This window comes from Schistocerca americana, chromosome X, assembly GCF_021461395.2.
Source record: "Schistocerca americana isolate TAMUIC-IGC-003095 chromosome X, iqSchAmer2.1, whole genome shotgun sequence".
Lineage (NCBI taxonomy): Eukaryota > Metazoa > Arthropoda > Insecta > Orthoptera > Acrididae > Schistocerca > Schistocerca americana.
In genome coordinates, this window is record NC_060130.1 from 637,413,447 (window position 1) to 637,428,046 (window position 14,600).

General features: G+C 42.1%; 1 protein-coding gene across 1 annotated transcript in view; it reads right to left on the bottom strand.

Moving 5' to 3' along the window:
* Positions 1-270: 270 nt before the first annotated feature.
* LOC124556221 (SR-related and CTD-associated factor 4-like) overlaps positions 271-14,600 on the bottom strand; it is a 40,408-nt gene continuing 26,078 nt past the window's right edge. The window contains exon 3 of the mRNA XM_047130212.1: positions 271-425. Within this exon, the coding sequence (XP_046986168.1) occupies positions 271-425 (155 nt within the window). The remainder of the gene's footprint in view (positions 426-14,600) is intronic.

The following is a 14,600-nucleotide window of genomic DNA, read 5'->3' on the forward strand; positions in this document are numbered from 1 at the left end:
TCCGCGCTCCCGATGAGTAAAGACTTGGTGGATCTGTTAGCTTCGGCTAAGCTCCGAGCCCTGCCTCCAGAACCAGCGCGCCGACTTGTTGCTCGGTGACGTCACACGACGGTGAAGCGAAGTTCGCGGTCGAATGTCACGGCGAGCTGGGACTGCTACCCCGCGACAACATTCTCGTCTTAGGTTTCAAATTAGAGAAGAGTCGGAACGGTGCATTGGTTACATAGGTGAGAGCGGAGGGGTGGTAGCTGGGAGGAGACGCGCGCCTGATCAATAGCGGAAGGCCGCGCCGTGGCACGCTGCCGCCGTCTTCCTCGCTGAGTTCTCGCTCCGCCTGCGAGCCAAGCAGAAGCTGCGCGCCCGCGTCCGCAGCCAGCGCGCCTTCCGCAGCCTTGGGGCGTTCTGCGACCTGTCTGCTCCGCACTCTGCAGCGCGAACCACCGCAAGGTGCGTGCCAGAGACTCCTCTTTATTCTACCGCACGTTTCTTCCCGTTCAATTTACTTACAGAACGGAACAGGAAAAGCTTCACATACGTGGTGAGGCCCCTCACTTTTACACCTCAAATAACTTCTGATTCGTAAAAAATATTTGCAGTATCAGGCTCCATAGAACTTCATTAAGCATGGTGATACAGGCATCAGTTGAAAAAAAAAAGAAAGACAACTGCCAGTAGGACTAGCATTCTGAGTGTTCCCCACAAACTTAACTTTACACATAGATAGCTTTTCTGCAGCAGGGGTAGTCAACCTTTTTTATCTACCGCCAACTTTTGTATCTCTGTTAGTGATAAAATATTCTAAGCCCTCACCAGTTCCCCAGCAATGGTGATTTGTAGAGCAAGGAAGTAACTCCGTTTCTCAAAATTTATAAAGCCGAGTTACACCAAGATAGTGCATATAATAATAATTGCTTACTTTATGTCAAAAAAAGATTTTTAAGGGGGGTAAGACGTCAAACGGGAAAACCTGGAGGAGGAAAGGCACCACAGGACATTTTAATTTCCACTGTCTATACTTTTACCAATAAATTTTTGTCAGCATGACCAGGAAGGCTTCAGGATTCACACTCATGTCAGTGGAAGTTCACAAACATGACAAAGTAATTTTTTTTACATGTAAAATTTCATCATTTTTTTCAGTTACTTTTGGCAGAATTTGTTGCTATAGGTACACTTTTCTTCATAAGTAGGAGAGACTCTTCGATGAATTTTGCACAGCACACAAACCGTACTTAGAGGTGTACGAAATTCTAGAATTTATTTAATTTATGAAAAAATGAATACGCTGTTACATTTTAAACTTCATATTTAGAAGAAACTCAAATTTTATAGTTAATTATCTCAATTTTTACCACAGTTTTTAATAGATTTGGAAAATTCTAGAGTTTCATACATTTGTAACTATGGTTTGTATGATGTGCAAAATTCATTGAAGAATCTCTCCTACTTATGAAGAAAAGTGTACTTATAGGAACAAATGCAGCCAATAATAAGTGAAAAACTGATGAAATTTCAGATATAAAAAAAATATTTTGTTACGTTTTTGAACTTCTTTTGCTATGAGAGTGAATCCTGACTCCTTCCTGGTCATGCTGGAAAAGCTTTATAAATTAATTTGTAAAAGTATAGACAGTGGAAATTAAAATGTCCTGTGGTGCCTCTCCTGCTCCAAGTCAGCCCGTTTGACGTCCTACCTCCCTTAAGCCTCTACCGCCTACCATCCACCATGAAAGCTGGAACACCCACTACTGGTTACTGGGGACCAGGTTGACTACCGCTGATCTATTTCTGTGAGTGAGTTTTCGAGCATCAAAATATGTGACATAAATGGGCGTATCTTTTGACTGCTTTGACTTAGAAGCTTAAGTCTTTTACACATGTAGCGGACCGTAGACTTTAGTATTTGGCATTAATTTCAGCCTCATATCTCTACTTGTTCCGGAGAAAAAGGGCTCCTAACAGGCTGACGGACAGACGGACAACAAAGTGATCTTGTAAGGCGAAGTCAAATAAAAACTAGAAAGATGGAAAAAGTAAGTAAGCCGTTTATTATTTCAAAAGCAATTGCCGTAACTGTTAACATATTCTTCCCACTGTGAGACAAGACGGTCAATGCCTTCATGGAAAAATGTTTACGGGTGCCTGTTGTAATGATACTTGAATTACGTAACCATTATGGAACCTCACCTGAACCCCTCGATACCAGTAATATTCTACTGTATTTCTGTTAACTACTTAACATATTTCTGAGATAACATTCAGATTTGATTTCACTTTTGATACATCGATATGTTCATATTGCAATGATATTATTCTTATGTGTATTCTTTCTTTTGTCATTATGATCTTTGACGTACTTGTAACTCTGATTTTTGGGCGCGTAAGCGATTATTAGTTAGTTGTTAGAGAGTCGGACGTTGAGAAAGTCAAGTGTTGGACGTCATGTTGGAAAGACGCGTATTGTAGTCCGCTTATAAAATGTGAACTTTAACAGTGACTGTGAGGAAGATGTTTCCAAGTATGTTTTGTATTGTGAAGTGATGTTAGTGTGTCACGTGATATTGCAATAAAAGCAATTAAAAGGAAGTGTAACTTAATTTCGGAGTGCTGATTTTTTTTTTTTTTACATCACCATTGTCCAGCAAAAGTGTAATTTTCAAGAATGGTTTGTGAAGCGCATCTACAAAACTTTTGAATATAGCAGAATAAAACCTACACCCCTTTGCATCCGAGCTTGGAATCATAACCACCTAGATTTTCAACGATTGAGCCATGATTTTACGACGAGACCAGCGTGGGAAACACAAAAAGATGAGTGCTTAGTTTTTTGATTATTACATGAAATGACTTTATTAACTGTGCTCTAATGACACCTTCCACATAATATGACTGTTGTTGCCCGAAAATGCAGTATTTAGCAGCGTGAGCAACACTGCAATCGCTATTAAATGCTGACCTTTGTTGTGGTAGGATTGTTAGACTGTGTTACTATGATTGTACCCAGGTGTGCACCTCCGACCAAAGCAAGACGACGACCACTAATGTCTTTCCTCAGAGCTCCAAAAATATCGAAATCGCATGGTGAGCGCAGTCCCGGTCTCTCCCTCCTACGAATTCCATATTTTTGGAGTGCCGAAGAAAGTCATTCGTTGCCGGCGATTTGCTTCGGACGAAGAGATGCACGCCTGGGTACAATCATAGTTTCGTAGGGGACAGCAAACGTTTTTCCATGGAGGTGTCGCCCGTCTTGTCCACAATGCGATGAATGTATTAACATTTATGGCGATTGCTTTTAAGAAAATAAACAGTTTACTTACTTTTCTTCCATCTGACTCATTTTCATTTGACTGTCCCTTACAAGGGTTCCTTTTTTTACCGGTTGAGGTACGGAATCCTTAAAAGACATAACTGTGGTATTTTTTGCACCAGAATAACATGTCTGTGTGAGAAAAATTCAGTGATGTAACTTTGTTGTGAAACTAACAAGAAATTACGGAGTAAAACCACGCTTAAAAGAGGATTTTTTGTGCTGTCGTTGCGGCCATTTGAATTGCGCGCTGTCCGAAAGTTTACGCCATTCTCTGTATAAACTAGCGCTACCGAGGCAAGAGGTACGTTTAGTTTACACCACCGTGCACCCAAACCATTACCCCCATCTTCGTGCTGGCTAAAGTAGCATTTTCTTCGATTTAAAGTTTTGTAAAGTCTAACACTCAAAGACGATTTCGCGTCGTGACCCAGCTACGCAGGTTTACATTGACTTAGTGTAAACCTCTGGGAAGGCATAGTAATAATTAATTTACCTTCCACTGCGAAGAGCAACGTTAGAATTGCTTCTCAGGTATCTTTCCCATTCTTAAAACCAAACTGGTATTCCTCAAGGCTGTTTTCAATTTTTCTTTCCGTTCTTTTATACAGGATGAGGGCAATACTCTTGACTCTTGAATCGGACATGATATTAAAGATAATATGATTTTAATGGAACACTGTACTTGTTTTAATGGCATTTGAAAACTCTTGAAAATGCTAGTACAGTGATATAACGCTTGTTAAAGTTAGCGTTGAAAGTTCTCACAACAATACGTCATAAACATGTAAAAACTGAAAGTGGAGGTGGGTCTCAATCCCAGGTTCTGTCGTTGTACCCAGCCTTTCGACTGTTTAAGTGTAGCCTGCCGCAAGAGCCGCGCTTGGCGATAAATACACGGCAGAAGGCGATTGCAGCCGCCTTGCGTTTCAACTTTAGCATATTCTACATCTACATCTACATCGATACTCTGCAATCCAGATTACGGCGCATGGCAAAGAGTACCCAGTACCACTACTAGTAATTTCCTTTCCTGTTCCACTCGCAAATAGAATAACGGAGAAACGATTATCTATATGCCTCCGTATGAGCCCTGATTTCTCGTATCTTATCTTCGTGGTCCTTTTACGCAGCGTATGTTAGAGGCAACAGAACCGTTCTGTAGTTAGCTTCAAATGTTGATCCCCTAAATTTTCTCAATAGTCTTCCTCGAAAAGAACGTCGCCTTCCCTCCACGAATTCTCATCTGAGTTCTCGAAGCATCTCCGCAACATTTGCATGTCGTTCGAAACTACCAGTAACAGATCTACCAGCCCACCTCTGAGTTACTTAAATGTCTTCCTTTAATCCGACTTCATACGGATCCCAAACTTTTTCCTAGAATTCTCCCAAAGAACCGAAGTCGCCATTCGCCTTTCCATTTACCTGATGCGTCAAAGTTTCAGCTAGCTGAGTGAGAATGGAACAGGGAGTGAAAAGCAACACAAAGAAATAAAGAAAGATTTTATGCCCATATGCTACCGGAACTTTCGAGGAAGCTGCGATTTAACCGAATGAGAATGATCCAGCCGGAAAATGCTCCTATCGGAGCACAAAAACTGCGGATATGTTCCTGTTTATTTAAAAGACTCTCATTGAAAAGCGAGGTACCAGCTGCCTCATCCTCTCTTCCTCAGCATCTTTAAAATTTTTCCCAGAAATTTTGGCATGCGAAAATAGTTGCCCTTTTTTTAGCACACAGCTAACCTCATACTCCCACAAGCTCCCCTAATTGTAACTCGTTCACACGCACTAGTCCATCGCTGTAAGTAGTTCATATCGATCCACTCTCACTTTCCCATTCTCACTCACCCATTCATCCCAACTCATTGTCATTGTCTCTTTGCATCTCTCTGTTATTGCCTCCTGTGGCACAGACACAGTCCACTACGTTCTGTCTTACTACTACAATCTCCTCTCATTGTCACCGTCTCCCTCTTGTTCTCTCTCTCTCTCTCTCTCTGGCCGCAGCTCGTGGTCGTGCGGTAGCGTTCTCGCTTCCCGCGCTCGTGTTCCCGGGTTCGATTCCCGGCGGGGTCAGGGATTTTCTCTGCCTCGTGATGCCTGGGTGTTGTGTGATGTCCTTAGGTTGGTTAGGTTTAAGTAGTTCTAAGTTCTAGGGGACTGATGACCATAGCTGTTAAGTCCCATAATGCTCAGAGCCATTCTTGTTCTCTCATTCCTTCCTTCCTATTGCTGTTGTCCCTTCCCATTGTCACTATCTCTCTCTTCCTCACTGTCATTTTCATATACACTCTCTCTCATTATCGCTGGCTCTCACCCACTTCCACTTTCTCTTTCTTCCTCCTCCCCTCCGTGGCCCTCCGGCACAGTGACCTTCACTCTTTTCCTAGCACTGTTCTGTTATTGTCGACTATGTTCCACAGCCACTGTCCCCCTCTCTTTCTCTCACACTGCCATTGTGTCCTTTTCTTTTTCTATAACACAGCCACTGTCTACTATCTTCCAGTATCTATTACTTTTCTCTCTCTTTGGCACTGCCACTGTCTTCTCCTCTCTCGGCAAAAAAGAAGCATGAATATCTTTGCATGCAAAAACTTTTGGGAAAAGTTTTAAAGGTGGTGAGGAAGATAGAATGAGGCGGCTGGTACTCGCCTTTTCAGTCAGAGTCTTTTAAATAAACGGAACATATTCGCATTTTTTGTGCTCTGATAGGAGCGTTTTACCGCAGGTTCACTTCTTTTCTATGCTGCAGCAGGGCGTGTAACTCTTATGGACAGAAATGTATTGGTCAGTAAAATTTAGATAGAATGCTTACGTGAAACAGAAATAGCACAAAACAAATTCTACACCTCAGACTAAAATTTGAGTGCAAAAAATTATGCATTTACTTCAGAACTGCAACAGGGTGGTTTCCAGATGATAATGTACACTAGTGTCCAAAATTAAAGCAACAAAAGGAAATTTTGGAAGGTCGCATTTATTTCGCAGCAAAACAGAAAAAAGTGATAGTAAAGTAGAAACAATGTAAAGGACACAGAACGTAAACAACTGCAACACGCATAACGGTAGACAAAAATGTTCTTCGTTTTTTCCAACTTAAAGGATTTGCACACACGTTCTGGCAACTGGTTTGTGTGCTCAGTATGCAGTGAGACCACCTCTGGCAGCCGTACAGACCTGATACCAATGGTGCGTGCTGTGAATGATGCCATCAACCTCATTTTGAGGCAATAACGCCCATTTTTCCTGCAGAGCTGCTCGCAAGTCTTGGAGAGTGGTTGGTGGATTGTGAAGTGATGCAACCTGTCTCCCTAGCGCATCTCAGACATGCTGTATTGGACTCAAACAGGTAGAGCAAGCAGGCCACCCTGTGCGTGCAGTATCTTCCGTTTCCAAGAAAACATCAACCACCCGTGCTCTATGAGGTCGAGCATTATCGTCCATGAATACGAAGTCCTAGCCTACATCACCTCGCAACAACAGCACATGAGGTCCCAAGATCTGGTAGCGATATCTGACAGCCAATTCACCCGTACAATTTCATGAAGAGGTATTCGTGTGGCCAACATAATCCTTGCCCACACCATTAAGGATCCTCCTTCATATCGGTCTCTCTCCATAATGTTCGGATTCCGAGATCGTGTTCAACGTTCCCTCCAGATACGAATGCATCGAGAATCTCTCTCCAGACCAAATCGGGACTCATCTGCGAAAAGAACATTGGCACACTGTTCGACCGTCTAGGTGGCATGTTGACGACTCCACTCTAGACGTTCCTATCTATGAAGACGCATCAGAGGTACACGTACAGAACGTCTCCGACAGTAAAGGCTACTCTGCCGAAGCCTTCTGTACACCGTTTGCCTCGATACAACACGTCCAGCGGATGCTACGAGATCAGACGCCAGATGCCGTGCAGTACTAAGACGATACCGTCGTGCCCTTACGGCCAAATAACGGTCCTCTCTTTTTTGATATCACACGTGGTCGGCCGTGCCCTGGTCTTTGGGATACTGTCTCGGTCTCTTTAAATTGTCGCCACATCCGAGGAACAACAGAACGATTTGCATTCGGGACACATCGTTTTGCGATTGTCTTGCTTCCATTCCTCCACCGCAGAGAGTCTGGTAGGCATCTTCTTTGTGCCATACTGCACCGTCTGTGACTGTATATACAGCGATTGTGGATGTTGGACTAGCCGGCAAACACTACGCCGTTTGATAGGTGCCCTGACGTCATCTTGACATGGTGGTCCTTTGACCGGAAAGCCATCTTCCATGCAGAACACGATTGTACGGACATCTGTTGACATATTGTATGATTATACCGTGAATTAGACACAACACGGGGAAGTAACGTTTTGTTGCTTTAATTTTGGACACCGGTGTAAACACTTTGCAGCATATTTCTCCGTGATTCGTTGCTTTATCAGCTACATCTTCGCCTCAACAAATTTAATGCACAACTAAAGAAAACACTAGAAAGATGTAATTTTACATCCACAGAAAAATATATAAAAGACTCCATTATAATGAATCCAACAACACCATCATTTCGTGCTCAGCCAAAGATACATAAAGAACAAATCCCGATTAGTCCAATTGTTAACATGGTTAATAGCCCAGCACATGCTGTCAATAAAAACTCAACGTACTCCTCAAGCAATATTACACATACGAGAAAGAATATACTTCGAAAAGTTGTTACGATATTGTCAATAAAATTAAAAATATAAAAATACCAGAAAGTGGAATACTCATATCAATCGATATATCTAACAATTACACAACCATTCCAGTAACAGAAACTATAGAGATCATTAAAACCACAAATATAAGAAAATCATTCAAGTAAAAATTTGTGAAATAACAGAACTTCTACAATAAATCACTTCCTGCAATTATTTCTCATTTCAGAACAAAATTTATCTCCAAGAAGATGGGTAGCAATGGGCTCATGCCTAGCTGGCATATTAGCTGATATTTTCGTTAACACTTTAGAAGAATTTTTTTAAAAAAAGTTCACCCAAACAGCCAAAACATCCTTCACTACTGTAGATATGTCGATGACATTTTAATTCCATTCGATGGCACAATAGACGAGAGTAACGTCATGCATTCGCAGTTCAGCAGTTTGCATCCAAAAGTTAATTCCACTACGGAAAGGGGAAAAAAAGAAGAGCATACATTTTTGGATTTAAAAATTTGGAACGAAAAATCCGAACACATATTCGATATTTTTCGTAAACCAACGATAACAGGCATCATTATCCACAACCAGTCATGCCACCCGAGACCACACAAGGTCGCATATTTTCATTGTATGTTACATAGACCAAAAAAGAAGAAAACTGAGAAAGAACTAGATCGTCTCCGAAATGTAGCTATAAGTAATGGTTATCCTAAAAACTTAGTACACACATTATTTAAAAAGAAAACCAATTAAACACATGCCAATCACATTGATGAAATAACTTTAACCAGAGACAATAACGAACCACAGAAAAATAAAGTTCTTGTATGGCCATATCTAGGTATTATTTCCGACAACATTACGCAATATTTCGAAAATACAAAATTATACACCAGTTACAGAACCACTAACAATCTACAACTACTATTAAGACACATACCAATTAGATCAGAACCGTTTTCGCAGCCAAGAATCTACAAAATTAACTGTGAAGAACGCCCAAAATTGTGTACTGGACAAACAGGAAGAAAAGTTATTACACGATTTAAATAACACACGACAATAAGCGAAGACAACGCAGCCACATTTGCTGCTCACTTAAAAGACTCCAGCCACAAAATACCTTGTTCTTTTGTTGTTTAAATCTGTATATGTACCCGCGTATATACGTTTATCCCGTCATAGAAATCTATCTTAAGGACTCAGACATCAAATTTTAATTTCATATTCTGTTTTGAATGTTTAAATCTCTATATGTAGCCATGTATATATGTTAATATAACATGTAAATTTTAAAAGTCAATATTATGTAGATGTACAAAGGAAATGTACCTGGTGAGCTGGTGGCTGCAACCTACAACCAAATAAATAAAAAAATTCAACATCAGCGTCAACGAGCGTAATATCACTGTTACTACCTTTTCAATAGGTTTTGAATGCCGCTTAAAAAAGTACAGCGCTGCATAAAAAAATACTAGCTTCAGTATCTCGGATGATACAAGATTTAAAGAACATTACCTAAGAACAAAATTACGTACCCCTCTGCCTAGTATCATTTGCTGAAAACATAGTTTCGATAATTTGAGCCGTTGACGAAATAAAAGGGATGCAAATTTTATGTGCTTCATCCCGTATATTATTGTTGTCAGTAGTTTACAAACAACATTTGTCAGGCTAATCGTCACATAGTTTTCGTATCAATCTGCAAGTGCCTTCTTTGGCAATGTCATGTGAATGATTTTAGGAAAATCTAATGGTAAGCCACTTCTATCAGAGATTTTGGACAGCAACTCAAATAACGCTCTAGTCACTACGTCTCCCGCGGATTTCAGTAACTCTGAAGATATGCCATCGACTCCTGCTTCCTTCTTTATGCTCAGATTATTTAAGAGTTCTGTCGAACTCTGAAACCATTGTTGGATCAGCTATGTCTTCCACATGAACTTTCTCCTCCTCTTCTGTCTCTCTTAGGGGCAGTTACCCTCCATTTACAGACCCTCGACCAAATCCGGATCGAAAGGGTAGAGATCACCATCTCCCTCCCAAAAGCGAAAGCACTGTATTAACCTCTGATGAACACAGCTATTGTCATTATTTTAAAACATTTTAAATTTTTGTTTTTGTTATTATTAAAACCACACTCTATGCTAGCAACAGCCCGTCTACAAATAGTTGCACACAAGCGACATTGCGGGCAGAAGAGGATTAAGTTCAATTTTGGAAAGTTGGACAATACAAAAGTCCGAGAGGAGTTCTCGATCCAACTGAGAAATCGTTTCGGAGCAGAGGAACCGAAGAGAATGACATTGAGGGTCAATGGGATACAGTGAAAACGACCTGTGCACGGACTGCCGAAGATATTCTTGGAACAAAGGACCACGGCAGACAAGACTGGATCTCTGACCATACTTGGGATGCAGTACAGCGTAGGAGGAAGGCAAAACTCCGGCTAAACTGTGCACAAACAAGGGAAGTAAAAGAAGAAAACCAACAGAAACTCTCCTTATTAAATATGATGGTGAAGACGAGTTTCAGAACAGATAAGAGAACCTTCATCAATAATCCCGCAGCTAAGGCGGAGGCAGCAGCTAACAAAATGGTTCAAATGGCTCTGAGCACTATGGGAATTAACATCGGAGGTCATCAGTCCCCTAGAACTTAGAACTACTTAAACCTAACTAACCTAAGGGCATCACACACATCCATGCCCGAGGCAGGATTCGAACCTGCGACCGTAGCGGTAGCGCGGTTCCAGGCTATAGCGCCTAGAACCGCTCGGCCACCCTGGCCGGCAGCAGCTAACAGGGGCGATAACAATACACTACATAAAATCACAAGGAGACTGTCAAATAAGAAATTTAGGGGTGATATGCTAATAAAGGACAAGCAAGGAAAACTACTCACAAATCGAGAAGATCAGGTGCATAGATGGAAACAACATTTTGAGAACGTTCTGAACCGTGAAACTAGAGGTGTCAATGTAACTCAACTTAATGTGGATGGGGGAGGGCTCCCACAAGATATATCTATTAACGTAGAACCGCTATCCAAAGAAGAAATCGCTAAAGCAGTCCAACAAATAAAAAATGGAAACGCTCCGGGCCTGGACAAATCAGTCCAGAGTTACTTAAAGTAGATCCCTCTATAACAGCAGAAATTTTACTTCCACTCCTATCGACCATATGGATGAATGAAAATGTACCGAATGACTGGAACAGAGGCTGGCTCATCAATCTCCCAAAGAAAGGAGACCTATCGGTTTGTGATAATTGGAGAGGCATGGCCCTGCTGTCAGTCGCAAGCAAGATCCTCTCACGGATAATCCAAAACAGGACAAAAGTACATGCAGACAAGAAAATATGAAGAGAACAAGCAGGATTCAGGGAAGGTCCCTCTTGCATTGACTGGATAAACACCTTGAGAATAATAGCTGAAAATTCATATGAATACCAGTCACCGCTTTACATGCTGTTTGTAGACTTTGAAAAGGCCTGCTAGAGTATAATTAGTACGGAGCTCACTGCAAACGTTTGGAATTCCCAAGAAAATAATTGCTCTTGTCAAGTGCATGTATGAAAAGTACATGTGGCAGATGCTACATCAAGGTCTGCTTTCAGATCCAATAGCAGTGAAAACAGGACTTAAGCAAGCCTGAATGCTCTCACCGATACTATTTAACACATTACTGAATCTTGTAATGGTGCAAGCAGTGGATAAAGTGAGAGCAAAACGGAACAATGGAACACATTTAGAAGACTTAGATTTTTTAGACGACCTTTGCCTTCTATCCCACAGCCTCAACGACATGAAAGAGAAGCTAGAAGATCTGAAATCTGCGGCGAAGAAAGTCGATTTGAAAATAAATGCCCAAAAAACAAAAGACGTACGGGCAAATAATAACAACACCGGAGAGCTTAAGCTTGGTAGCCAGGTAACCGAAAGGGTGGATAGGTTTTGCTACCTTGGAAGCATGACTACACCATATGGTGGTGCTACAGAGGACATTAACAGCCGTATCAACAAAGCCAAAGGCGCTTTTACAACTCTCCGCTCTATCTGGAGATCGAAGGAAATAACATTGAGGACCAAATTGCGGATATTTGAAAGTAATGTAAAATCTGTGCTTCTATATGGATGTGAAGCATGGAAAGTGACAAAGCAGCTAATCCATAAGCTACAGACATTCAACAACAGATGTCTGAGAAACATCCTGGGGATACGGGGGCCAAATGTCATCTCTAACGAAACATTCTGGGAAAGAACCAGCCAGAAGTCAACTGAGATGCAAATAAGAAGCAGGAAATGGTGATGGTTAGGGCATACACTTAGGAGACCAAATGAACATATTGCGAAGGAAGCAATTTATTGGATCCCGCAGGGACGACGGAGACGAGGCCGGCCACAAATGACGTGGAGACGACCAGTTGAAGCCGAAGGTCAACAACAAGGAATAACCTGGGAAGAAGTGAAAATACTAACAGAAGACAGAACAATATGGCGATCCTTTGTTGTAGCCCTATGCTCCACATAAGGAGTTAAAGGAGTTAATAAAAAATAATTATTAAATCCCTAATTATCAGTGGCACGTTAATTGTGGGTGTGGCGGTAAGCTATATTTGTGGTACGGGAGGAGGGGGAGTAGGAAGAGAGATAGTAAAAGACTGCCCCCCTTCTACCTACACTCCGAGCCTACTGGTCTTACTACTTCATTCTTAATAATCTTATACAACGTAATTCCGTAATGATATTACCAACTTCCATGGATGATGGAAGGCTAAACGTGCCAATCTGACGTAAGGGACTCTAGTCCGGAACCGACCGAGTAGAAAAGTATAAGCGTGGGTCTACTCTAGTTCCGCCCTAGTCTCTTACAACGGACAATCTAGGGGTCTCCACTTCCTAAACCAGATCGCCATGTACAAATTCCCACTGAATACTCCTCAGTACCCTCCGATAATTTCTCCTGTTGGCGGACTAGCAACAGGCACGAAATTTGATGTCAGAAAAACCGAAAATACTAAGTCTACAGTACAGTAATAATGAATTCCATTTACTTGTACAAGTTTCACGAGCTGCTACATTTAAAACAGTTGTCCAAAATGGCGTCTTCCAGCGTCATTGCAGGCATGCCATCGTTGTACAAAGTTCTGTCATACCCGTTTTAATATCTTCGGTGTCGTTTGAACAGTGCGGCAGGCAGCGACAATTCTTGCCAGGAGATCCTCTTCAGCTTAGACAGGCGTCTCGTAGTTCATCTGTTAACAACACGGTGTGTAGAACCCTAGTGCGACCCATTCTTGAGTACAGCTAGAGTACTTGGGATTCCCACCAGGTCGGATTAAAGGAAGGCATCAAAGAAAATCAGAGTCATGCTGCCAGTTTTGTTACCAGTACGTACGATGAGCACGCAAGTATTACGGAGGTGTTTCGTGAACTCAAATGGGAATCCCTGGAGGAAAGACTACGTTCCTTTCGCGAGACACTATTGAGGAAATTTAGAGAACCGGCATTTGAAGCCGACTGCAGAACGATTTTACTGCCACGATCACACATTTCGCGTAAGGACCACGAAAATAAGATGAGAGAAGTGAGAGCTCGTGCGGGTGTTATAGATAGTCGTTTTTCCCTTCCTGCATTTTAGAGTGGAACAGGAAAGGAAATGACTAGTAGTGGTGAATAGTACCCTCCACCAGGTACCATACGGTGGCTTGCGGTCTATGTATGTAGATGTATGCATGTAGAAGACTTTTCACATGTCCTCACAGGAAGAAATCAAGTGCCGTGATATCAGATGCTCGTGCTGACCACGAAACGGGGTCTCCTCTGCCTATCCACTTTTCAGGGAATATCTGATCCAGGTGTTCACGAACCCTCAGTCCAAAGTGAGGTGGGGCTCCATCATGGTGGAACCACATACGTCGTCGAATGACAAGTGGGATATTTCCTGGAACCTGGGTAGTGTGTCTCTGATAAACACTGTATTCAGTGGTGTATTTAAGAGGAGGGGAGGAAGAAGAAACAGGCCTAGCACGTACTCATTGACTATGCTGCCCACACGTTACCTGATAATCTGTGTTGATGGTTCTTCACAATTGAAGCGTGGGGATTCTCATCGGTCCACACATGACTACTGCGACTATTTAGCATTCCGTCTCTGGTGAAACAGGCTTCATGCGTGAAAAGTACATATCCAAGGAAGTGAGGATAGACTGGTGAGGTCCGAAGTCAGCAGTAATCAAAGCACGCACTTTCTGTAGGTGGTAGGGGTGTAGCTGCATTTCCCGTTATACTCGCCACACAGTACTCTGCGAAATATTCATTTCACATCCAGCTGATCGAGTACTGATTGCCGGCGCCTCATCCACTCTAGCAAGCACTGCATCTTCTAAGTCGGGAATCTGTTTAGTTCGTCGTTGTACTGTGGTACCAATTTCCCTGTTTCGCGTAATCGTTGGAACAGCCTTTGTAACGATGTGTGAGCCGGATATCTTCCATGCGGAAGATATTCATTTCACATCCAGCTGATCGAGTACTGATTGCCGGCGCCTCATCCACTCTAGCAAGCACTGCATCTTCTAAGTCGGGAATCTGTTTAGTT